This window comes from Mustela nigripes, chromosome 13, assembly GCF_022355385.1.
Source record: "Mustela nigripes isolate SB6536 chromosome 13, MUSNIG.SB6536, whole genome shotgun sequence".
Lineage (NCBI taxonomy): Eukaryota > Metazoa > Chordata > Mammalia > Carnivora > Mustelidae > Mustela > Mustela nigripes.
Window position 1 is genome coordinate 97,942,139 of NC_081569.1, and position 25,072 is coordinate 97,967,210.

The 25,072-nt window shown below is 41.3% G+C and overlaps 1 protein-coding gene across 12 annotated transcripts in view; it reads right to left on the reverse strand.

Annotated features, from left to right (window-relative positions):
• Window positions 1-12,114: 12,114 nt before the first annotated feature.
• TRIM9 (tripartite motif containing 9) overlaps window positions 12,115-25,072 on the reverse strand; it is a 108,149-nt gene continuing 95,191 nt past the window's right edge. For 2 of the 12 annotated variants that reach the window (XM_059373188.1, XM_059373177.1), the window contains exons 8-14: window positions 22,812-23,000; window positions 20,205-20,246; window positions 19,768-19,791; window positions 18,604-18,907; window positions 16,214-16,376; window positions 14,421-14,495; window positions 12,115-14,179 (exon numbers count right to left, since the gene is read on the reverse strand). In XM_059373188.1, the coding sequence (XP_059229171.1) occupies window positions 14,117-14,179; window positions 14,421-14,495; window positions 16,214-16,376; window positions 18,604-18,907; window positions 19,768-19,791; window positions 20,205-20,246; window positions 22,812-23,000 (860 nt within the window). In that variant the 3' untranslated portion in view covers window positions 12,115-14,116. The remainder of the gene's footprint in view (window positions 14,180-14,420; window positions 14,496-16,213; window positions 16,377-18,603; window positions 18,908-19,767; window positions 19,792-20,204; window positions 20,247-22,811; window positions 23,001-25,072) is intronic. The other 10 variants (XM_059373182.1, XM_059373181.1, XM_059373187.1 and 7 more) reach the window with 8 other exon arrangements.

Consider the following 25,072-nt stretch of genomic DNA (forward strand, 5'->3'; position numbering starts at 1 on the left):
TTCCTGCTCCTTGATACCCACAGCTGTTCTGGTCCTCATCTTTCTGAGTTGAGTAACCAGAAGTTACTACATTCATTCTAGTAACTTTTCTCTGTGCCTTTATGTCAGCCAGAGTCAAATTCCTTTTTTTTTTTCTTTTTTTTGGACCGAGACTCCTCCCTGGTGTCCCCTCTGTGGGAGCCTCCCCAGTTTGGCCCCGCCCACATCCTGACCTCACTTGGCACTGCTCTCCCTCTTACCACAGGTCAGCTGCAGGGCATCACTGTCTAGCTCCCCAAACACACGGAGCTTGTTCCCACCTCAAGACCCTCTGCCATCACTCATGGCTCTGCTGCCCAAATGCCACCTTCTCAAAGAGGCAATTGCTGACACACCAGAACTTTCTATCTCATTAGCCCATTCCATTTCTGGTTAGTATTTTAAATAATGCTGAGTTTCATTTATCTAATTATTTATTATTTGCATTTCCCAATTAGAATATCAGGTCTAAGGAGGTGGAGACCTTCTCTATTTTGTTCACTGGTATCTCTAGTGTTTCCTTATATTTAGCGCTTAATCTGTGCTCAGTGAATATGTATTGCGTGAGTAAATATGTTGTACGCGGTATGTGGAGGGATCATGGTGTCCTATAATCAAGAGGTTAATGAAGAGTGTGGGCTCTGGAGTTAGGCTACATTCAAATCTTTGCTCTACCACTTGCCTGCTGTGTGACCTTAGGCAAGATACTTAAGTTCTCTATGCTTTAATTTTATCATTTCTAAAATGCTAATAATTAAAGTGTGTAAGTAAGATGAAGATTAAGTAAGAGTTTTGTACACTGCATGGAAAACAAAGAGGTTCAATATATGACTACCAATATTATTAGAGTATTTCTCAATTTTAGGAAGTCTTTGTCAGAGATTGCAAAATGAACCATGGACTTCATATTAGCTCTTTTGGAGAAAATCAAAATCAACTACAACATTAAATGCACACAACTCTAAAAAACCCAAGTTACAATATCATACATTTTTCTCCACAAATACATGCTGTTTGCTTTTTCAGAATGATAGTCATACCTGGGGTTGGAAACGCCTGTAGAGTACGACCATTGGCAGTTACGAGTAACGTTAATGGTAACTGCTGGTGATGATCTGGACCTTGTTATCATCTTTGTGATGCTGCAGAATCATTTAAACACGTGTCAGAGAATATTGTGGGTTATGTGGGGTTTTGTTAGTTTGTTTGCATTTCCCTTTTGGCTACATTGTGTTGCTGCTGCTGTTAACTGAATTATAAGTAAAGAGCTTTTCTGAGAAGTAGCTGGAAGCTTTTGACAGATTTGGACATCTGAGTGATAGTTTTTAATGCATCAATTGCTCCCAACAATTGAAAATCTGGTAATCTGTTCTCAAAATTTTGGCAATTTTTACCATTTTCAGTCACCACATACAGTGTATGTTTATTAATTTTGTACATTTTTTTCTATATTGCATTCTAGTGGAATTTTCTAAAGGACCTGTAAACTGATCACTGTGATATGAATTTAAGTTTTCCAGCTGTCTGAAACTGATGTAACACTGCAGGCTAGCTGTACTAGAAATAAAATTTAAAAATATAAAAATAAATAAATAAATTTACCACATACCAGTGCAAATGACTTCCCAGAAGTAACAGACCAATGAACTGATTCAGCCCCACGTCTTATTAATTTCTCAAATGCACCAGCAGTGCAAACTCTGAGTCTGTGCCATCCTCACATTCTCTTCCTCTGCCTTCTCAAGCCCGGTTGGCCATGAGAATCATGTGGGCAATTTATTATTTTGTTAAGAGTCTATTTATTTATTTGACAGAGATCACAAGCAGGCAGAGAGAGAGAGGGGAGAGCAGGCTCCCTGCTGAGCAGAGAGCCCAACTCGGGGCTCGATCCCAGGACCCCGAAATCATGACCTGAGCCAAAGGCTCAGGCTACTGAGCCACCCAGGCAACCCCATGTGGGCAATTAAAAAAAAAAAATCCCACATTCTCAGGTTGGACCCCAAGCCAATTAACTGGGTAGCCTGGTATCACTATTTCTAAAGCTCTCCAGATGATTGCCCTGTGCAGTTGAAGGCTGAGAGGCACTTGCCGTAACAGCGGCTGGTGAGTTTCTTTTGACGCAAGTGAAATGTGTCTTCATTGCAGAGATGTTAAGGTTTGAAAACAAGAACAACAACAACAATAAAACCTTTGCATTGGAGAAAAAAGAAAATAGGGTATTATTTTGCTATTAATAGCCTAGCCCCAGGTAGCTTCAGACCATGAAGAATATCATATTGGGTCAGATCCATTTTGTGGAATAATGGACATTCCTTTGTTTTCCTTAAGAACACCTTTGATAGTTCCTTCTAGGAAGGTGTCTCAGAGATTATGTTTCCTTAGTTACTGCCAAAGACCTGACAAGAGGCTTAAGGTGAAGCCTGATACTTGAGACCTCTAAAGAGAAAGAAAGCACATGTGGGATGCATCTGATACCCCTTTTCAATGAGCCTGCATCTGTATCTCGTTCTTTCTGGTCCCCTGGGAGTCCCTGATTTAGCAGCCTAAATGCTCCAGGACTGGTTTTCCATGCTTCATCTGATCCAGTGGGATCCTCTCTCTACCCCTTCCCAGGGCATGGAGAACAGATCTCAGATTCTCTTAACACCGAGGAAAAGTCCCTTCCACTTGGATGGTAGACAAACAGCTTACACACAGTATGTGTATTGCAGGAGGTAACTGCACTACATTTCAATACTTGAAATCTTGAACACATGGAATTTAATAGTGGTGTGGAGTTCTAGGTGATCCTCATAAGTCTCTAAGATTGATTTCTTTCTGATAGATATGTATGATTTTTTTTCCTGCAGGTCTATCAGTTCTGAGCAAGCCCATCCCTATACCTAAGTATTAAATTTCGCATATTTGCTAAGTTATTGTATTGCCAACAATGAAACCAACCTCATGAGAAGCTACGATTAACCTTCACCTGCTCATCCTTCTCATCCTGCCAACTGATAAGACTGGAGACTTACTTCTTCACATCTGCAGCCACACTGCCCACCAGGCAATTGGGAAAAATTGAGTGGAATGTTCTTTTCACAGATCCTATGTGAGAATCAGCATTAAAGAAGGAAACATTAGGATCCTCGTTTACTTGAGACAACTTGCTCATTATAAACTCATTAACTACTAGGTTGAAAATACAGTCCAGGGGCGCCTGGGTGGCTCAGTGGGTTAAGCCACTGCCCTCGGCTCAGGTCATGATCTCAGGGTCCTGAGATCGGGCTCTCTGCTCAGCAGGGAGCCTGCTTCCCTCTCTCTCTCTCTGCCTGCCTCTCCATCTACTTGTGATTTCTCTCTGTCAAATAAATAAATAAATAAATAAATAAATAGAAAAGAAAATACAGTCCAGAAACAGAGTGCAGAGTAGTTCATATTCAATACCTTAATCTTTCCTTAAAAGTAGTTTGTTAAATGATGGCATGACAAAAAAAATCAATACAGTACCTCTAGTATCTATGATACTAGAAGTAGGTTTAGACAGGATAAAGAGGGACCCAGTTAATTAAAGAAGAAAATAGATAAGCATGATATATAGAGATAACAAAGGAAGGATTTAAATGTAAAATATAAGTTGGAAAGGAGTTTTAGAAAATTGATAAGCCTATTGCATAAAGTAATTTACAGTGATGCAGGCCTCTTTGAGAAAGATCAGATGAATATTTGTAATCTCTCCTGGTTTATTAAAGTTTTAAATATTTTACATTACCACCTTAATATCTGGAACATAGATTTGATTAAGAATATAGTTTGGCTTTCCAAATAGCTAACCACTTTTCAAATATTTTTCAACATTTTTGAATAAGCTTCATTTCCCCTTTGTGATTTTCTGTTCAATATCTATTGAAATCTCTATTTCTGAGTTGTGGTTGATTTAGTAATAGTATGCCATTTTGATTATTGTGACTTTAAAAGAGATTTCAGCCTGTCTTATGAATCAAGTTACTGCTTTTGCTCAGAACATTCTTGCCTACAGTCTTCCATTAATTTAACAAAAGAATTTAACATTTTGTCAAGTTCCATAGATAGCATTGTCTCCCGAGAAGATGATTATATGACTCATTATTGACACTCAGTTGGGATCTTGGTAATTAATAAAGGGGGGGATTTGATGGTGGCATCATGAACAGACTGCACACAAATGAATAATCCCTAACACTTCATAGCACTCATCATGGGCCGGGTCCTGTTCAGAATATTTGACACATATTATTTGATCGAACCCTCAAAACCATTCTATTGTTACCTCTATTTTAGAGTGTGGAAAATGTGGGTGAGTTTTTATCCCATGCACTTGGGCGCACAGCTGCAAAACCTGGAGCCAGGACCAGAATTCAGACAGTTACTGCCAGATGCTGTCCTCAGTCACTACACTTAGTCCTCTCGGGGTTGTCTGATAATGGGAGTGTAGGTTACTTAATAATGAATACTTACATTTAACGTGTCTTTCATCTCTACTGCACAAAGTGCTTTTGTATGCAGGATCTCACGTCGTGTCCCTTTCTTTGTGTGGAACATATAGAAATGCATGGTTGAACATACTGTTCTTACCAAGGATTTTAGCCAGGGTGGAAAACCACTGTTTTATACCTCCATGAAGTTTCTCCCATCACGGTCGTTTCTTTAGCTTTATGCTTTCCTTTATTATACACATTACAAATTGTGGCTATGCCTCAAAAGATGGTTTGCAAGCTGTTAAAATTTAATATCCAGCCATCCTCATTAATGGAGTTGTGATTTGTTATATTTATTATTAGGGAATTTTAGAAAAAAATATTGAGGGAAAAAAGGGCAAGAACAATAACCAAAATATTAATTCTTTCAGATTTCATGGTGAATGTTTATTTTTCCCTGGAAGGAGAAGGAAGAAAGATATGAGCAAGGTACATAACCACTGGGGGTTTGTAAGAGCTATTTTTAATTGCTTCCTTAATGGGAGAAAGGTGTTCTATTCTCTCCACCATTCTGAACTTCAGGAAAGGGGCAAGTTAAAGGCCATGTTAGAGAGGCTCAGAACAAAATGGAGAGGTAGTCTTCACCAGGAGAGGAAACAAATCAAAGCCCTTACACCAGCCAAGGGAATATGGGAAGGGAAGGAAAGAGTAGGGTTAGGAGATCTGCTCCTAGGTCCCTGACACCCTTCCTTGGCTTTAGGCTTTATCTCAGGGGACAGCTTGGAGAAAATAGGAACAGACTTGGGTGTAGTTGGAGGGAGGCTGTAAGAAGAGCTGTGGTCATGTCCAACATGGTCCCTCACCCTTTCAACGTATATGATTCAGTGATTTTTAGTGCTACCACTAGGTTATGCAATCATCACTATTAATTCTGTGATATCCAGTTCTGTACCTGAAGCTTTTCTTTGCATAGTTGTAGCAGAGTGGTAGAAATAATACATCCAAAAGCTAGACCGATTTTTCTGTGCATTGAATTAGATGCCTCCACTGTTAAGTCTTTTTCAGTGCCTCAAATTCTGTACATATCCAGAATGCTGGTTCTTTGGATAAAGACAAGACTGAAGAAGTCTCAGTTACCTGTGATATATTATGTCAGACTCAGGTCCCCCTAAATGCCAGTGTCAGTGGAAGTAGCTGGCCCATATATTTGAATATATATGCAGGTATCTTTAGCATGTTACTGTAAATTAGAAGGTAGTGTGGTCTGAGAACTTCTTTAATAACTATAGTTCCTTTGATTCATGATAAAAAAAAATCCTGATTCAACAGAAAGTATTCCTTTCTTATCAGTGAGTTGAAGAGATAAGTAAAAGATTAATGCACACATTAGAGTTAGAAAAAAAGGACCTCACTTCCAGAAAATACGATGATATCTTGCAAATCAGTCCATCATTCCTGTGAGGCAATGCGAGGAATCATAAGTTCCATTAACCTCAGTGCCACGAGAAGAGTAGAAAGTGGCTAATGTGTTGCCTTAGGTAGAGAACAGAAGGGAAGAAAACCACCAGAGCAGACCCATGGAGGAGGAAGAAGGAAGTATCAGGGTACCAGGTAAGGAAACAGAGATGTGGGGAAACCTAGTGTACACAGAGCAAGAGCAGCTGCCAGCCCCCTAGTGTGCTGCTCTGAGGTCATAACCTGGATCAGGTGCTTGCAGAGGATGTTTTCCTTAAACACACACGTGCATACATGTGCACACACACACACACACACACACACACACACACAGCCCCCAGTTCACTTTAAAAGGGTAATGACGAGGGTGCCTGGGTAGCTCAGTCAGTTGAGCACTGGACTCTTGGTTTTGGCTCAGGTCATGATCTTGTGGTTATGAGATTAAGCAGGCAGTCTGCTTGAGGATTCTCTTTCCCTCCCTCTCTGCCCCTCTACCTGCTTGCATGTGCTCTCTCTCTCTCTAAAATAAATAAACAAATCTTTTTTTTTTTTCAAAGCATAATGGATTGTCTCCCTAGAAGCGCAAGATGGCACAGCCGTAGAAGATTTTAGTTTTGTCTGGTCCCAGGAATTCAGTTAGATAGTTATTAAACTATTCCGAAAACCTGCAAACTCAACCAGAGATCTAAGAAAAGAACAGTTGCAACTCTGCAAATAGAAAAACTATGACCTTCTGCAAGGTAGGAGGTGGAGAGAAGTGAATCTGAGGTGATATATGAGAAGCTAAACTGTTGAAGGAGGGAGCCTCTGTTAGCCAGCTACCGGAAAGTGGTATTATAGCGGAGTGCAAAATTGGAGCTTTTAGAAATCTGCTCCAGTGGGGGGTGTCCCTGCCTAAGAGGCACTCAGGTGGTGAAGTGGGGAGGAACACTAGGTGGGACAATGTGGTCTCAGGCTCCCTGGGGTCATAGGAAGACCAGGGGTACCTGAGTGTGGCAGAGCTCCCAGGCATTTGAGTGGGGAAGCTGGCTGCCATCAGTGATCCCAGGATTGGGCTCTCAGCTTGGGGTAGCCATAAACCATGAACGACAGCTCAGCTGGGCAACTGCTCTCAGAGCAGGGGCCCAGCAAGAGCAGAACTGATCGAAAGTGAGGGGGTGGAAAGCCATTTATCAGGCAATGAACATCAAAAGAAAGCTGGAGTGGCAATCCTTATATCAGATAAATTAGATTTTAAACCAAAGAGTGTAATAAAAGTTGAGGAAGGACGCTATATCATAATTAAAGGGTGTATCCAACAAGAAGATCTAACTATTCTAAATATTTATGCTCTAACTTGGGAGCAGCCAATTATATAAACCAATTAATAACAAAATTAAAGAAACACATTGGTAATACTACAATAATAGTGAGGACTTTAACACCCCACTCACTACAATGGACAGAATCTAAGCAGAAGATCAGTAAGGAAATAAGGGCTTTGAATGACACACTCACAGATGGACTTAATAGATACATTCAGAGCATTCTGTCCTAAAGCAATAGAATACACATTCTTCTTGAGTGCGCATGGAACATTCTCCAGAATAGATCATATCCTGGGTCTCAACTAGTAACAAATTAGGTTTCAACTAGTAGCAAAAGATTGGGAGAATTCCCTGAATGTTTTTAGACCACAATGCTTTGAAACTAGAACTCAATCACAAGAGGAAATTTGGAAGAACCCAAATATATGGAGGCTAAAGAACATCTTACTAAAGAATGAATGGGTCGGGCGCCTGGGTGGCTCAGTGGGTTGAGCCTCTGCCTTCGGCTCAGGTCATGATCTCAGTGTCCTGGGATCGAGTCCCGCATTGGGCTCTCTGCTTGGCAGGGAGCCTGCTTCCTCCTCCCTCTCTCTGCCTACTTGTGATCTAGCTCTGTCAAATAAATAAATAAAAACTAAAAAAAAAAAAAAAAAAAAAAGAATGAATGGGTCAACCAGGAAATTAAGAATTGAAAAAATTCATGGGAACAAATGATAATGAAAACACAACTGTTCAAAATCTGTGGAACACAGCAAAGGCAGTCCTGAGAGGAAAATATATAGTGATACAAGCCTTTCTCAAGAAATAAGAAAGTTCTCAAATATACAACCTAACTCTAGACCTAAAGAAGCTGGAGAAAGAAAAAAGAAAGTCTAAATCCAGCAGGAGAAGAGAAATAATAAAGATCAGAGTAGAAATCAATGAAATAGAACAACAACAACAAAAAATGATAGAACAAATCAATGAAACTAGGAGCTTATTCTTTGAAAGAATTAATAAGATTGATAACCCCCTGGCCAGACTTATCAAAAAGGAAAGAGAAAGGACCCAAATAAATAAAATCATGAATGAAAGAGGAGAGATCACAACCAACAGCAAAGAAATACAAACAATTATAAGAACATATTATGAGCAACTATACGCCAGCAAATTTGACAACCTGGATGAAATGGATACATTCCTAGAGACCTATAAACTAACAAAACTGAACCAGAAAGAAATAGAAAACCTGAACAGACCCATAACTAGCAAGGAAATAGAAGCAGTAATCAAAAATCTCCCAACAAACTGAAGTCCAGGGCCAGATGGCTTTCCAGGGGAATTCTACCAAAAATTTAAAGAAGAACTAATACTTATTCTTCTGAAGCTGTTTCAGAAAATAGAAAAGGAGGGCAACTTCCAAGCTCTTTCTATGAGGTCAGCATTACCTTGATTCCAAAACCAGACAAAGACCCCACCGAAAAGGAGAATTATAGACCAATATTCCTGATGAACACAGATGCCAAAATTCTCATGAAGATACTAACCAATAGGATCCAACAGTACATTAGAAGGATTATTCATCACAACCAAGTGGGATTTATTCCTGGGCTGCAAGGGTGGTTCAACATCCACAAATAAATCAATGTGATAAACTTCATTAATTAAAAAAAAGACAGAACTACATGATCCTCTCAATAGATGCAGAAAAAGCATTTGACAAAGTACAACATTCTTTCTTGATTAAAACTCTTTACAGTGTAAGGATAGAGGGAACATATCTCAATATCATAAAAGCCATATATGAAAAGCCCACAGTGAATATCATTCTCAAAGGGGTAAAACTGAGAGTTTTCCCTCAAGTCAGGAACATAGTAGGGATGTCCACTCTCACCACTGCTGTTCAACATAGTACTAGAAGTCCTAGCCTCAGCAATCAGACAACAAAATGAAATAAAAGTCATCCGAATCAGCAAAAGAGAAGTCAATCTCTCACTCTTTGCAGATGATCTGATATTTTATGTGGAAAACCCAAAATACTCCATCCCCAAATTGCTAGAAGTCATGTAGGAATTCAGCCAAGGGGCAAGATATAAAATCAGTGCATAGAAACCAGTTGTATTTCTATACGCTAACAGACAGAAGAAAGAGAAATAAAGGAGTCAGTTTGATTTATAATTGTGCCAAAAACCATAACATGCCTAGGAATAAACCTAACCAAAGAGGCAAAGGATCTGTTCTCAGAAAACTATAGGACACTCATGAAAGAAATTGAAGAAGACACAAAGAAATGGAAAATTATTCTATGCCTCATGGATTGGAAGAAGAAATATTGTTAAAATGTCTATGTACCTAGAGCAATCTATACATTCAATGCATCCCTATCAAAATACCATCAACTTTTTTCACAGAGCTGGAACAAAGAATCCTAAAATTTGTATGGAACCAGAAAAGACCCTGAATAGCCAAAGGAATGTTGAAAAAGAAAACCAAAGCTGGTGGCATCACAATCCTGGACTTCAAACTCTATTACAAAACTGTAATCATCGAGACAGTATGGTACAGGCACAAAAACAGACACATAGGTCAATGGAACCAAATAGAGAACCCAAAAATGGACCCTCAACTCTATGGTCAGCTAATCTTTGACAAAGCAGGAAAGAATATCCAATGGAAAAAAGACAGTCTTTTCAACAAATGCTGTTGGGAAAGCTGGATAGCAACATACAGAAGAATGAAACTGGACCATTGTCTTACACCATACACAAAAATAGACTCAAAATGGATGAAAGACCTAAATGTGAGTAGGAATCCATCAAAATCCTAGGGGAGAACACAAGCAGCAACCTCTGTGACCTCGGCCATAGCAGCTTCTTGATGGACACGTCTCCAAAAGAAGGAAAACAAAGGCAAAACTGAACTATTGGGGCATCATAAAGACAAAAAGCTTCTGCACAGCAAAGGAAACAGTCAACAAAACCAAAAGACAACCGAAGAATGGGAAAAGATATTTGCAAATGTCTTAACAGATAAAGGGTTAGTGTCCAAAATCTATAAAGAACTTATCAAACTCAACACCCAAAGCACAAATAATGCAATCAAGAAATGGGCAGAAGACATGAACAGATATTTCTCCAGGGAAGAAATCCAAATGGCCAACAGATACAACAACAACAAAAACTGCTCAACATCACTCAGCATCAGGGAAATACAAAGCAATACTAACTCATAAGTCAGAATGGCTAAAATTAACAAGTCAGGAAATGAAAAATGTTGGTGAGGATGTAGAGAAAGGGAAACCTTCTTACACTGTTGATGGGAATGCAAGCTGGTGCAGTTACTCTGGAAAACAGTATAGAGGTTCCTCAAAAAGTTGAAAATAGAGCTACTCTGTGATGCAGCAATTACACTACTAGGTATTTTTCTGAACTATACAAACATAGTGGTTCAAAGGGGCACCTGCACCCCTATGTTTATAGCAGCAATGTCCACAATAACCAAACTATGGAAAAAGCCCATCGACAGATGATGGACAAAGAAGATGTGGTGTATATATTTACAATGGAATATTACTCAGCCATCAAAAATGAAATCTCTCCATTTGCAGTGACTTGGACAGAACTAGAGGATATTATGTTAAGCAAAATATATGAATCAGAGAGAGGCATTTATCATATGATCTCATTCATATGTGGAATTTAAGAAACAAAACAGAAGATCATATAAGAAAAAATAAAATAAGATTAAATCAGAGAGGGAGACAAACCATAAGAGACTCTTACTCATAGGAAACAATCTGAAGGTAGCTGGAGGGGACGGAGCAAGGGAATTGGGTAATTGGATGATGGGCATTAAGGAAGACACATAATGTCATATGCACTGGATGTTATATAAGACTGATGAATCACTGACCTCTACCTCTGAAACCAATAATATATGACATGGTAGTTAATTGAATTTAAATAAAAAAATAAAACAAAGAAAACAGAGGATCATAGAGGAAATAGGGAAAAATAAAAGAAGATCAAATCAGAGAGGGAGACAAACCATAAGAGACTCTTAATCATAGGAAATAAACTGAGGGTTGCTGGGCGGAAGGGGTGTGGGGGGATGTGGTAACTGGTGATGGACATTAAGGAGGGCACATGATGTAATGAGCACTGGGTAATATATAAGATTGATGAATTACTGAACTCTACATCTGAAACTAATAATATATTATATGTTAATTAATTGAATTTAAATAAAAAGAAAATAATAAAAATTTACAGACATAAATAAATAAAAGTCAGCAAAAAAAAATAGATAAGGGGTAATGGTAATATAAAGGTGATCAGTACTGTTGTGATTATTTACTTATTTTTTAGAGATTTTATTTATTTATCGGAGACAGACAGAATACTTAAACAGGTGGGAAGGGCAGAGTGAAAAGCAGCCCCCCTGCTAAGCAGGGAGCAGGGTCCTAGGACCTTGGGATCATGACCTAAGCCAAAGGCAGATGTTTAACTGACTGAGCCACCCAGACATCCCCAGTGTGATTACTTAAAAACAAGTACATTGTTCAGCCATTCAAAGAAATGTCAAAGGAACCAGGTTTGAAAAAGGCAGTGACATTATACTTTGTAGTACAAGTTTACGGGTTTTTCAGGAGGAGGTTTGTGAAAGTAAGTTCCCAAGATTTGGAAAAATACCCAAACAGCATCTAAACTACAGATGTTTCACACTTAGCCAAGATTCATGAGGTAGGTACCACCGGGAGACAGTGTCTGTGCTCCCAGGGAAATCAGGTGAGGACCAAGAACTTTCATGAACTCTAGGGGACTTTCCAGTCAAACTTGCCTGATAACCTGTCTCTTGGACAAAGGTGAATCATCATCCCAAACAGGCAAAACCCAAGAATTTTAAAGAGACGTATGATGTTCTCTCATAAAAATCTTTTATTGGCACACCAGAAATATCCATTTTTCTAGTACAATAGCTGTATGCATCTACAATGGTAATTCTGTGTAAACTAGGTGTTACAAGTCACTAGAAATCTACTCAGCAGGATGAATTTAATAAAGAACAAGAGGAACTATGAGTCTACAGCGGCCCAGCCATCGAGTCTCATTGGAGAGTAAATCAAATATCAAACTAGTGTTGTCCTGCAACAGAGTTTTTCTGTAGCCAAGAAACCAAGATGGACGTATACAGGATAGCACCCATCCAATAAATTAGGTACATGTAACCAGAGAAACACTGTAACTGATAGAGATGAGCTAAATAAAGCACAAAAGGAAATAACTAGCTATTTACATATCTTACTTTATGCCAAAACTTTAGTTTGTTAGCTTTCCCATCCTACCACTTCTCTTTTATCTGTTATTCTTGTTTTTTCATGCGGAATTTCTTGGCTCACTGGCAAATATTTAGACAACTAATCAGAACCTCTTTCCATGTTCTACGTTTTCTAAAACTGCATGTCAAACGAAAGAATCAGAAGGGTAACCGTGTAAGTCTGTCTCTATAGAGAAGTAATAAGAATTATCATTCTGCTATCAGTCAGAGCAATGACATACAATTTCATTTTCTTCCACACATTACTGGAACTACTCCAGAAAGTTAGGTTGTGAATGGCAGCAGAGTGGATGGATTTGTCATTTGTAACAGGCACAGATATACATGGAGACAAGTGAGTTTATCCTGAGAATGGGGATGCCATGGACTGCAAATTAAGATCCTCCATTACTGAAAATGGGTTCTCTCTCTGGTCGCTGTTTTTTTTTTTTTTTTCACATTCATTTTTAAGGCTTAGTGTCATTGCAGCATTAACAAATAAGAATGCTGACATCATTTCTGCCATAATTATGATGAATGGCAGCAGGTACCATAATTAAAATAATGTAGCAGAAAAGGCATTGAGTTGGTATGTTTCTGGTGCCATGGCCAGAATGGGTAGATTTTTAGCATCATTCCTGGGAAACTGAGAGATCTTGCCAATGAGCCTCATTGCTCCTTATTTCCTTTCTAGTACTTGTAAAAGAATTTGTAATTGTCATATTTTTGGTTTGCTCTCCTATGAGAATTTAAGCTCCAGAAGGGCAGTAACCACACCTGTGTGTTCACCACTGTGTCTCCATTGTCTAGAACAGTGCCTAGGCCATAGTAGGTTCTCAGTTAAAAACTTGTATTAAATAAATGAACCAAATCATAAACCCCCTGGTCTGCCCCAGTCTAGAGACTTCCTAGTTTGATTCAATGACCAGGGTTTCTGGCCTCTCCCAGAAACCCAGCTATCTTAAGGATCCTGAGGGCTGTGAACCTTTGTGTAGCCATATGGCTATTATTTTTGTGCTTCAATGGATAGTCAGACTTCTCAATGCTGCATTCACTCTGCCCACCTCTCGAAGTTTAGCTATGCAGGGCTAGCACTGCACGAGAGGTAACAGCAAGAACCTTCTAGGAGGCAAACTGCAAACTCCAAATTCAACGCATTCTTCCCCACCCCTCTCTACAACCTCTTTGTCAGAAAGCTTAAGAAAAAGGTTATCAGGGGAATATTCTCTTGGCAGTAACAGTTCAGTAAGTCACCAAGAACATGATCAGAAAAGAAACAAAATATAACTCACCTACATTTAAAAAATTATGTAAAATAAGAGCAAAACCTGGGATTGGAAACTAAGTGACATGGTGGGCAGCCTAGGTCCTTCGTTGGTTAGAGTTGCGGGAGGCGGAAGTGAACGCAGGCATCAGAGCCGGAGAGAGGTCAGAAAGGTAGGGGCGGAGCGGAGCTGTGGGGTGTGAACGCGTGGGGACCAGCTTTTCTCTCCTCCTCCCCCTCTGCTTCCAGCTCTCCAGCATCCCATCAGGTGCTGTCGCTCTCCCAGGCGGAGGTAAGGACGGAGGGTAGGACCGGCAGCTGGCGCCTCCAACGGCCCATCCTTAGGCTATTGATGCTCTGCTGGAGTAGAAGTCAGGGACTGGGAGCCCGGTGTGAAGCGTGACCTGGGGGACGAGACTGTGAGTCCTGGAAGCACCGCGGGAACCCTCCCTGCATCAGCCCCTCCCCGGGGCACAGCGGCTGTGTTCCTAGTTCAATGGGGGGCCTGTTCCCTTTCTTTAACGTCTATTCGAGTAGATGTTAAAGAAGAATTCTGGTAGAATTCTGCCTGCGCTAAGAGCCTGGCCACGATTGGGGGTTCCCAAATCTTGGAGACACTTGATAATGTGGTTATTATCCACCTGCCTCTTTTAAGGATCCTGTGAAGGCTGTGTTCCTTCTGACTGAAGACACAGGCATTGATCTGCAGGTAGCAAAAGCCTGTTGGTGAGGGCGCAGTGAAAAGGCCGAATCCACGGATAGAGAACCGGTGAGTGGAGAACCCTTCTCTTATCACGTGTCCACTAGTAACTCCGATTAGGATGAGCCTTTCGTTTGGGGAACGAATAGGTGATTCCCAGGTCTAAGAAACAGGGGCAGGGGTACGGTTTCCCTGGATCCCGAGCAGCCTCGCATCTTGATGGACAGCGGCATGGACGAGGCCAGAAGCATCTCGGGCTCTACTGTTCTCCTTCCCCATCTCGTCCCTGTCTCCCGAGCCCCAGAGTCTTTCTCTAAAGATACTCAGAACACCCTGGAAAACACTGAAAACCACTGAGTAAAACATCCGTTGGAAGGGGAAACAGCTGCAGTGTGTGGAAATCTTTGAAGGAGGTTTTTCTAAGACTCACGTCTAGGGCAATTTATGGTTTCCTTTCTTCCAATGTAGAGGCTGAACTCTGAGAGATTAGATTTCAGCCTCCCAGAATACCCCATCTAGTCGCAGGAAGAGAGAAGGGCAAAGGTCACTGGGTTGCAATCACTTTTACTGCACACACTGATAAACAACAATCCTTTTCTTTTCTTTTTTAAGCTCCCAAGACTATGGTTTTGAACAGAGCAAAAATCACCTGGAGGGTTTTGATTCCCACGACCTAGCCATCTTACAGCAGCTGATAATGAGAGCTCCAGCTGAGAGGGGCAGGAAAAGCCCAGCCTAGCAACCGGGCACCCCATGACTCTGATCTTCACCCCAGCCCTGGCCCCTTGGCCCTGCCTTGCTCCCACGAGGCCCCTCATGCCTCAGAAACTTTGTGCCGGCTGTTCCCTCTGCCTGGGAAGCTCCACACAGCTCACTCCCTCCAGGGCACAGCTCACGTGGGGGCTGTGGTAAGGCCCACCCCACAGTGAGCACGCTGGCTGAGATGGCAGCTGCCCTCTCCTCCCTACCACCCCCAAGCCCCTCGCCCTGCCCTTGGCCTCACCTCCCTTGCACTTACTGTCTTCTAGCTCATATATCATTAACATGGTCATTGTGCTTATTATTTATTCTATTACCCATAACTCAAATGTGAGCTCTACGAGGGCAAGATTTTTGTTTTGTTCTCACTGATAAACAACAATACTTCTAGTAATTGCAGTGCCTGACATATTAAAGGCACTCAGTAGTTATTTGTTGAATGCATATATGAGAAGAACCTGTTGGCCATTTGCAGTAAATCATAAGTAAGTAACCCGAAGGCAGGGACTGTTTTCTAATCCCCGTGGCACCTAACGGAGCAGAGGAACAGTGCAGAGAAGATGCTCAGGATTTCTGATAATGGTGCTAATACTTCCGTCTCATACCTTCACCTCTTGGGCACTCATGGAGCTTTGCATAAGTCATTCCATCTGTTTTCAAACCAGCTGGTTCAAGAGTTTCTTTCCTACTAGGGATGAAACTAGGCCTCAGGGCCAGTCAAGAGCAAACCGTGAACCGAGTTCCAATCGCCCACTTGCTGTGAATTAGACTGTGTCCAAGCTTAACGAAGGGGCTGATGCTGATCTGGAATCATCTCTGTTGTCAACGTTGATCCCTTTCCCCTCTCCTTTCCTCCGGGTCTCGGTCTGGGCCTTACACGGTTGGCTTCCCTCTCTCAGGGGCTAACGTACCACCCGCGGGCAGCCTTTGAAGCAGAGCGGGCAGAAGCTGCTGGGAGGCGCGGGGGCACGGCGCTTACCTGCACGTTCCTGTTCAGGCTGACCGCCGGGAAGAACAGGCCTTCCACGTTCTCGAAGGCTATGGGACCCTGCTGTTCGTCGTTGATAAAAAAGGTCAAGGTTTTCCTGTTCAAGTCGAGGAGGACCCCAATTGTGGCCCCCTTGGTGATCCCTCCCTCCGTTCTGGAGGAAAAGAAAACAACTGGGTTTCACTTGTCATCATTCTAGAAGCTCCCCTCTTTATAGTAACTATACAAACCCTTTTGTACTAACCAGTATTTCTCAACCTGTTTAAAAATGTTGTTCCCCACACCCCAGGAGTGTTTTTAAATATTTTTTTTTCCCTTGTCACCTTCCTCACACATCGTTTTAATACCAGAGATACATTGGGTATTTGTTTATGTGTTGTGTGTATATCTGTGCTTTGTAAACAAAAAGTAAGATTTTTTGCTTAACTCCCTCCTCCCCCCCCACACCAAGTTTCTCTCCCTTGGGGGAGATAGCGCCCCCTGCAGAGAATATAGTTTGAACAATGCTGCTCTCGGGTAGCTGAGAGTGAACTCATTCCCAGAGGGCCTCTACCTCTGAGCCTCCTCAGCAGAAAACAAATCCATCAAGTCTAAGAGAAAAAGCCGGCTTTGGGCTATCAGAGCTCCTCTGCAGCGATGTCGTGCACTTGGCACAAATGGTGTGAATTAAACATCAATTCCAAAATGCCTTAATTTGAAAGTCAAAATAAAGAAGCACTTAAGCTGAATCGAAAGCATATGCATGAAAAATGGGATGTGGGGCCGTATGCTACCGATTTAACAGAAAAAACTCATTCCAGAAAGATGTTGATGGGCATGTTGAGTTTAAATTGAGAAGGCTCTCTAAAAAATGACAACATTGGAGAGGATTCTCCCCTGCAAAGTGAAACAATTATATTGTGGAAAATGGAGGAGTGGTTTTAAAGAACCTTCACTGAAATGTCATTTTAAAGCAAATTATGTCTAATGTTTCAACAGGTGTTTTCACAAAAGTCATCAACGTGGATGTCAGATTTGCCTTACACCCTGATCTTTGAGGTCTGCCAATACTGAACTTTATCCTCATCTCAGCAGAGCACAGAAACAGGTTAAGTGTTGTTCTTTCCCCCCAGCATGTACAATACAGACTGTACATAATCATCAAAGGACAGGTTTATAAATCGCATCTTGTTAATTCACAACTTCAACAATGAGAGCACAGTTTGCACGCAAGCAGACACGTTCAACTTTAAGAATGTATTTCTTTGCATAGTGTGACCCTTGTTTATTATTTACTCCTTTACTCCAACATAAAGAAGCTAGAAGGGAAAAGTAAGTGGGTACAGGGGGGAATGGTATGACTCTAGTGACTGAGGGCTCCCCCAAAAGTAAACCCCCAAAGATGCCCACTTATCAACACCCAGATGGATTTGATATTAGGCTGAATTGGTATGTGTGTTCACTGTAAGGGATTATAAGCAAACAACAGACACCCAGATGTGTGTCTGGGTTTGTATAGAAAATGTCCAAGGGAATGGGAAGTGGAGGTCCTAGGAATCCTACTGACTAGAGAAGGAGCAGTGATGACCTTCCAGAAAAAACTGAGACAGTGGAGTCCACCAGGGTACTACTGCCAGACTTGCTTTCCTCTGCCTCTCCACTTACACAAACCAAATGATAAAGGAAGTCTAGGGAAAAAAATAGAGTTTGGGTTAAATGATAATTGCCTATATTTTGGTGTTAGAGGCAAACCTAAGGAGATGACTACATTCTCCTTCCCCAGAAAACTGGGCGTTCTGAATTTATACGGTAATAGGAGAGTCCTACAAATTCTAAAGCTATCTAAACTGGTATCCGTAAGATTTAAGTTTAATGCATGGTTTCTATTCTGGGCAGTGGTATTGATAATAATCCTAACAAGAAGAACAATGGCTTCTGTTTTCCGCTGCCTCCGATGTGAGGCATTCTCACATATCTCATTTAATCTGGAGAACACTCCCATCTGGAAAAATATAATTAGCCTAATTGGACAGATTTGGAGACAAAGGTTCAGAAAAATTAAAAGGTTCTCCTGGTAAGTTGTAGGTCTGGATTTTAGGATCCTAGGATATTTTCCTGGAAGAGATATGCATGGGGAGTCTTAGTTACTAGCCATGGTGAAGGACCTAGGAAAGGGCTCATATCTCTGGCATTATGCAAACGTAAAATCAATCAATCCATCAATCCATCAATTAACCCCTGAGAAGGACTCAGGTAAGAGTAGTAGAACTCCTGCGTCACTTACTGGAGACCACCTGCCTGCCTGCCCGGATGTTGTTAATTTAATAGGACTCTGAACTTGGGCTCTCATTTTTTACCAGAAGCCAGCATGAAGAAGGCTCAGTCTGGGGGCTGCTGGGTACCTGTTGGTGTGCGAGTTGTTGTGCATGAACCAGCTCCGGTGATTGTCCACATACATTGCCCAAGCTTTGTCATCCTTCCCTAACATCACATCCTTCATCACATCCATGCGAGCCACGCCGAAGGCAGGGTCAGGGTGGTTGTCATAGCGATCCACGGTTAGCTCCCAGTAGTGGACGCCCTTGGAGAAGCCGGTCTTCCCCAGCACCACCCGGTCATCATAGCTGCTGCAGGTCACTGTCAGGTTGTCATTGGAGAAGATGATGTCAGCGTGTGCCGAGCCGGGGTCGAAAGCAAACCAGGCCACTGGGAACAAGAGAAGGGAGTGGGGTTACCGAGGCTGACCCAAAGAGCTCTGTGCAGTGCAACACGCCCCTGCACAGGGGAGGAGTGTCGTGTCCCGTTTTCATGCTGCCATGCAGGAAGGAGTGCCGAGGTGTCCGGGGCCACAGGGGGCTGTGAGTGAGCAGACAGGGGCCACATCCTGGGAGGTGGTACTCTCTGCACCCAGAAGCAGACGGAGGACACAAGACCGATTCAGCAGGGGTTACCTGACTCAGACTGCACTCCCAACCAGGTGATCCGGGAGTGAAGTGGCATCGATTTTGGAAGGTGCAAGTCCCTTCACCCGGTGACTGGGACAACAGTACACCGGAGACATAAAGGGAGAGGGTGCGCTAAGATGCCTGTGTTACCCTGAGGCGGGGAGGCTAGGATCTACAGTCCTAGATGGAGGAGGGATAAAACACACTGAGTGAAACCAGGAAATGTCCCTTCGGCAGAAGTGCTGACATCTAATCGTTTTTGAAAACGTCCTCAGCGCTAGTGGAAGCTCAAAGGCTGCAAAGCTATCGGCAACATGAAATAATTTTCATGAGTGTGACTTTGGACGTGAGACGGGTCGCTTCCTTCGTACCTTAAAAATAACAGTTTGTATGTTACTCCTAACACTAACATGTAAACTATTTTGCTGGAGCAGTAGGTATTTTGGACATTAGGTGAAGAGAGAATGACATCTTTGCACACATCGTTCTGACCCAAGTTCTAAATGCCGCCTACCAATAACACACTCCGGAGAGATGTCATTGCTGATTTATTGAACCTGTGAGCCATCTCACATGCACTTTGGTCTTTGCTATTTGTAACAGAATAAGGTTATTCCATACCTGCCAACAGCTTTTTAATGTCAACTGTTGTCATTCCAAGTGAAAGGCATGGGAGAGAGAAACAGGAAGCAAAATTGACATTGATAAGAAAACACGTCTCTTTTGATAGACTCATACCAAAAAAGGGCTTGATTTCAAACACTACAAACACTACAATTGTCAGTCTGACTTGTACCTTAACCCACATTAGCACTCATAAAGAGTGCTCTGCAGTGATGTATAAGAAAACTGTGGTGGGGGGATGCAATCCTCTTTTAGGTATAAGATTTAAAAATACACTTTTCTAAGTATAGGGGAGAGTGTTCTAATGGGGATTTTCATGACAATCAGACAATTTTATTGACATACAATAAGCTGCCGCCATTTATTTGGTGGAGGAAATTGAGCATGCCAACCACACAAGTCAAAGATGACAATCACGATATAGGTGTACTTGCCTAACTGAGAGTAAGGTGCCGACTGAGGCTCAAAGTTGCATCCTATAAAGAGATACTACACATCAAAGCTATGAAGCAGCAACCAGGAGGATAAACAGTATTTGTACACACTTAAAAAACACCAGCTGAAATGAGTCACCAGAGGCCTGATTCATGAAAAACCAAAGCCCGTTTTATATTAGTTAACTTTGCTGGATATACAAAGGTTTTTCTCTTGCCCTTTCCCAAATGAAAAGTATATACCCCACCCCCCAATTTAATAAATCCTCTTTCAATTGATTCTAAACTAGGCAGCTTAAATTTTTCTCAGCCCCCCAAGCTCAATCTTTTCCACTAAAGTTTCTGTACTAAACAGAAGGCTTACTGTTTAGAAAGGGGAAATATTCAGGCCTGGAGGGAAGCAAAATAAATAAATAAAGAAGAAAAATGTGAGAAGTGAGGAGATATTACTGGATCTTGATAAAAACTCTGTTCTGTAACATTACTTCATGCACCTCTAACTCTGGTGGTAACTAGAAGGTGTTTGTTGTGACTTGAGCCTAAGTTAAATGATACACATATGTGGGACTGAACCTAGGATGTAACCTGTATGTTAATAAAACATCTGATAATTTTTAATAATGGCATGAACTAAATGTAGTGAAACAAATGACTTCATCTTCTTAGATCATTTTACTACATCGATTCTTCTCACCTAAGTGGGGGTGGATACTAGAATCACCCATGAAAATTTCCCAACCCTCCTTCCTCAAGATTTGGATCCCATGAGAAGCTGGATTGGGTGGAGGAAGAAGTGTGGTCTTAAAATATTCCAAGGGGTATGACCTCTAGTTTCAAGTGGTGTTGGAACTAAACTGGCAAATGTATTTTTGATGAGCACTCGGGTATCCCCTAGAGAAAATCATTTAATTTTTTTAACTCAGAAAGGTTTATACATAACTTCTAAAACAATTGAAGGATAATACACTGAATTAAAAGAATTTTAGAAGGAATTCAGCAACTTACTATTAAAAAAAAAAAAAAAGGACTAATGATTGAGTCAAAAACAAAACTGTAAAATATGTCCTTACTTTTGGTTACTTTATTTTACTCTGGGATGAATTCACATACAAAAGAATCATTTCCTTCCAACCGATGGCTGAATTTTATGCCTAGCTTCTACCAATGATCACTTTAAAATTCCTATTCACAGGTTGGAGCATAGTGAGGACTGGAAAACAAGGAGTTTTAAAGCTGAATCTCATATCCCACTTCGGAAATGAATTTATAGAATCTGAACAAGGCTTTAAAAATTTTAAATGAATCATGCCTTCTGCAAGTCTTTTTCAAAACACGTGTTCCAAAATCTTGTTACACTATTGAAAACATACCACCATACATTTAAGAGTCAATGATACAACTAGAACAATGCTGTTAAACACAGCCATCTTGCATCCCCAGACCCACATTTCATTTTATTCTTGAGACAATATACATTACAAAGACTATAACAGTATTTTAGTACATTGGACACAAAGTGAAAAGAGTTCCATAACAAAGCATGTTTGAAAGCCAGTAGTGCACAGAAAAACAATAAGAAACATAAAAGCACAAAGAAAAATGTCATTTTAAAGAGAGCTTGAAGTCCCTGCATCCTTTTTGCACTGTCATGCTGTGGCCTTCTTCATTCCAGGATGTGGGATGAGCAAAAAGAATAAAATAAAAAACAAAAGAAACCTTTGGAAATGTGAAATGTGCATCACGTGTATTCACGATTACAATATAGTCCTGAAGAGATCAAATAGGTCTGCATCATAGATGTTTTAGGATTCTGTTGGCTAGACAGAGTCGATTGCGCAATAATGCATGTCTAGCTTCCCTGAAATCAATCTAAAGCCCTCTCCCAACCTGCTTGGCTGTGGGAAACTTGGGGGAAGCCAGCTTTGGCCATGACTTGGATCCCTGGGCATTAGGCCAGTTAAGGGTTTCTAATTTGGCTAGTGATGTTCCCTCCCCATTGCTAGGAAAAATCTGCCACGAGAGGGACTGTCCTACCAGCAAGCCCAGGCTTTTGCAGAAAATACTTTCATGTTCTGCTGTCTGCTTTGGCTGCTTTGTGGGATGCTGTCTGCTGTTGGTGTGTTTTTACTTTATTTTTCGATAAAGATCTCTTGAGTCTATGTTTAATCAGACCACTACGGGCTGGATGCACTGATCCAGTCTCCCAGACACAGCTGGTTTCCTGGATACAGCAGGGTTGCAACTCCCAGACTAAGGCCACAGCCTCCACTCAGCCAGCGCCTATGCCGTGCTATGTCACTGCATGTGATGACAGAGCAGGTCATCCATGGCGGTACCAGCTGGTGCAAAAAGAACAACTTCACTCGCCACTTTCCAATGCCATTATACATTGACCACAGCTAGATAGCTGGGCCTTACACCACACAAACAAGAACACCACACAGCTCCAGCATCCAAACCCTTCTCATACCAGAAGCAGGCCACAGACATAGAGATCAGCTCATTGCCCTCTCCATGCACATGAATGGCAAGAACAAAACAAGTATTTCGGAGATGCCATCGAGGCACAGAGAGATCAAGGGGAAAGGTCAGACGAGCTCGGCTCACCCGGTGCATTGAGAGACTGCAAAGAGGAATGCAAGCTCAGCTGGTGGGGTGAGGATCGGATATCAAAGTAGGATCTCCCGGGAAAGCTGGGTTGTAGATTAAGGGTGGAGGAGAAAGGACTCATTCTACGGAGCGGCAATCTTTCCGAAGGCACTGGAAAAGGGAGTGTCTGTTCTTCTGAATCGGTGTCTAGATGTAAGATCAATGCAAACTAGAGATCAGAAATCTGCTACCTGCCCAAGCACGGTTCCCCAAGACCTGCCTTAGCAAGGCATTTGCACAAAGCCTCATCCCTCCCACAGGTGCCACAAAGCATTAACAAAAACCAAAGTGGCTTGAGGCTGGGAGGGCATTCTCAGCAGGCCAGGACTCAAGACCAGAGTACACCTCAAACATCATAGACAGTTGCTCTCATTTCCCCCAATTTTTAGTGGTAGAGAAGGTAATTTAGAAGGTTTCCTTTTCACTCAGTTTTTTAGATTGAATTTAGAAACTTTAGGGTAGGTTTTACCCAGTGAGGACCAAGAGTGATACTTCAACCCCTTCGGCTACCTTGGAAGTTATTACCTGTATGACTTACAGCTTCTTAAAGAGTTTCTATTTAGGAGGTGATCATCTTTTTTTTTTTTTTTTTTTAACCAATTCTTTGCTTTTCATACTTTTCCCTTTTCTTTCTTATATACATTTTTCCATTTCTGAATGGACAAGATGGTTTTTCTATCCTAACACACTCAACACTTGCTCTTTGGATAGGAGAGGAAGATGGGGCTGAAAACGGAATCAGGGAAGAAGCCTTACCTTTGTTTCTGAATTAGGATCAGACCCCAGGGATGCCACTTGAGCAGCTTTGGTTTTCTAATAATAGTCTGTGGGGCCATGATGAGGTGTGTGGGTGGCACAAATGTCTTTATTTTCAGATACTTGGGTCTGGCGTATACATCACTAAATGACTAAAATCACTCCTTTCTCTTTTGTCAAACAATAGGTGGTTCTAGGCAGTAGGGTGGTCTGGTCAGAGGTAGATGTTTCACCAGTCAGGACCTTCTTAGAACACAGTGTGACAATAATACTTTAAGAGAGATGGCGTGATGATAATATTCTATGTCCAAAACTAAAGAATTATCTTTTCACTGAAAAAAAAATAATTCTGTCTTGGTGGCCAGAGGATATTCCTGGGAATATTTGTCTGGTTTGAGTCTGTCAGCATGCTTCTTCCTGTTAAACATATCCTTGACCTATCAAAATGCTATTGTGGGCATGTTCAAGCTACTGGAGTGTGTGTGTGTTACATGATCCTATTTGAAAAGCTCAGAACATGGCCACTGGCTAGTTTTAATTGAATACTGCTGAGAGTCAGCCCCATTTTAGTTTCTGCATTTACAATATTAAAGTTAACTCTTCAGGCTTTACTCTTATCCTTGGAGAATTTTTTTTTTTTAAAGAAAATTATACAAAGATCTCAGAGAAAAGGAACTGCTACTCATGGAGTTAAGGTGTGGTATTCCCAATAATAATATATTCAAAGTTTCTTCTACCTAAACTTCATATAATTTGGATGACATGACATATGTGGCCATTTCTTTCTTCAAAAATAGTAAATCAGAATTGATTCCTATTATAATTCTCTCAAGGGGGAATTAATCTTTTAGTTTAATGGGGAATTTGAAATCCAGCAGAGCACCACAAACTGACGTGGGCTTCATTTAGGGAGAGGAGGCCATATTTATGTTAGTAAATGATTTTTAAATTATTTTTTATTTTATTTTATTTTTTAAAGATTTTATTTATTTATTTGACAGAGATCGTAAGGAGGCAGAGAGGCAGGCAGAGAGAGAGAGGAGGAAGCAGGCTCCCTGCTGAGCAAAGAGCCCAACTCGGGGCTTGATCCCAGGACCCTGGGACCATGACCTGAGCTGAAGGCAAAGGCTTTAACCCACTGAGCCACCCAGGCACCCCTAAAAGATTTTTTATTAACAAGAATTTGCTTGGAAGTGTATTTTTTTCCAGGTGGTAGCAATCAATTCATTATATTGAAAATAACTGTTGCTTTAAAAATGAAGGGAAAGGACGTACATAGTTTATTGAATTCTAGAGTTTATTGAACCTCCAAGTCATCATCTGAAAAGCAATGAAGAGATGTATACCGAATCCAGACCCTGGGGAGCATATCTGAGCCATCATGAAACATACTCACCTTTCCTACTCTGAGTACCGAGTTGGTAATGGCACCATTCTGTGGGACGGGGCCTGAGAGTAGTTGT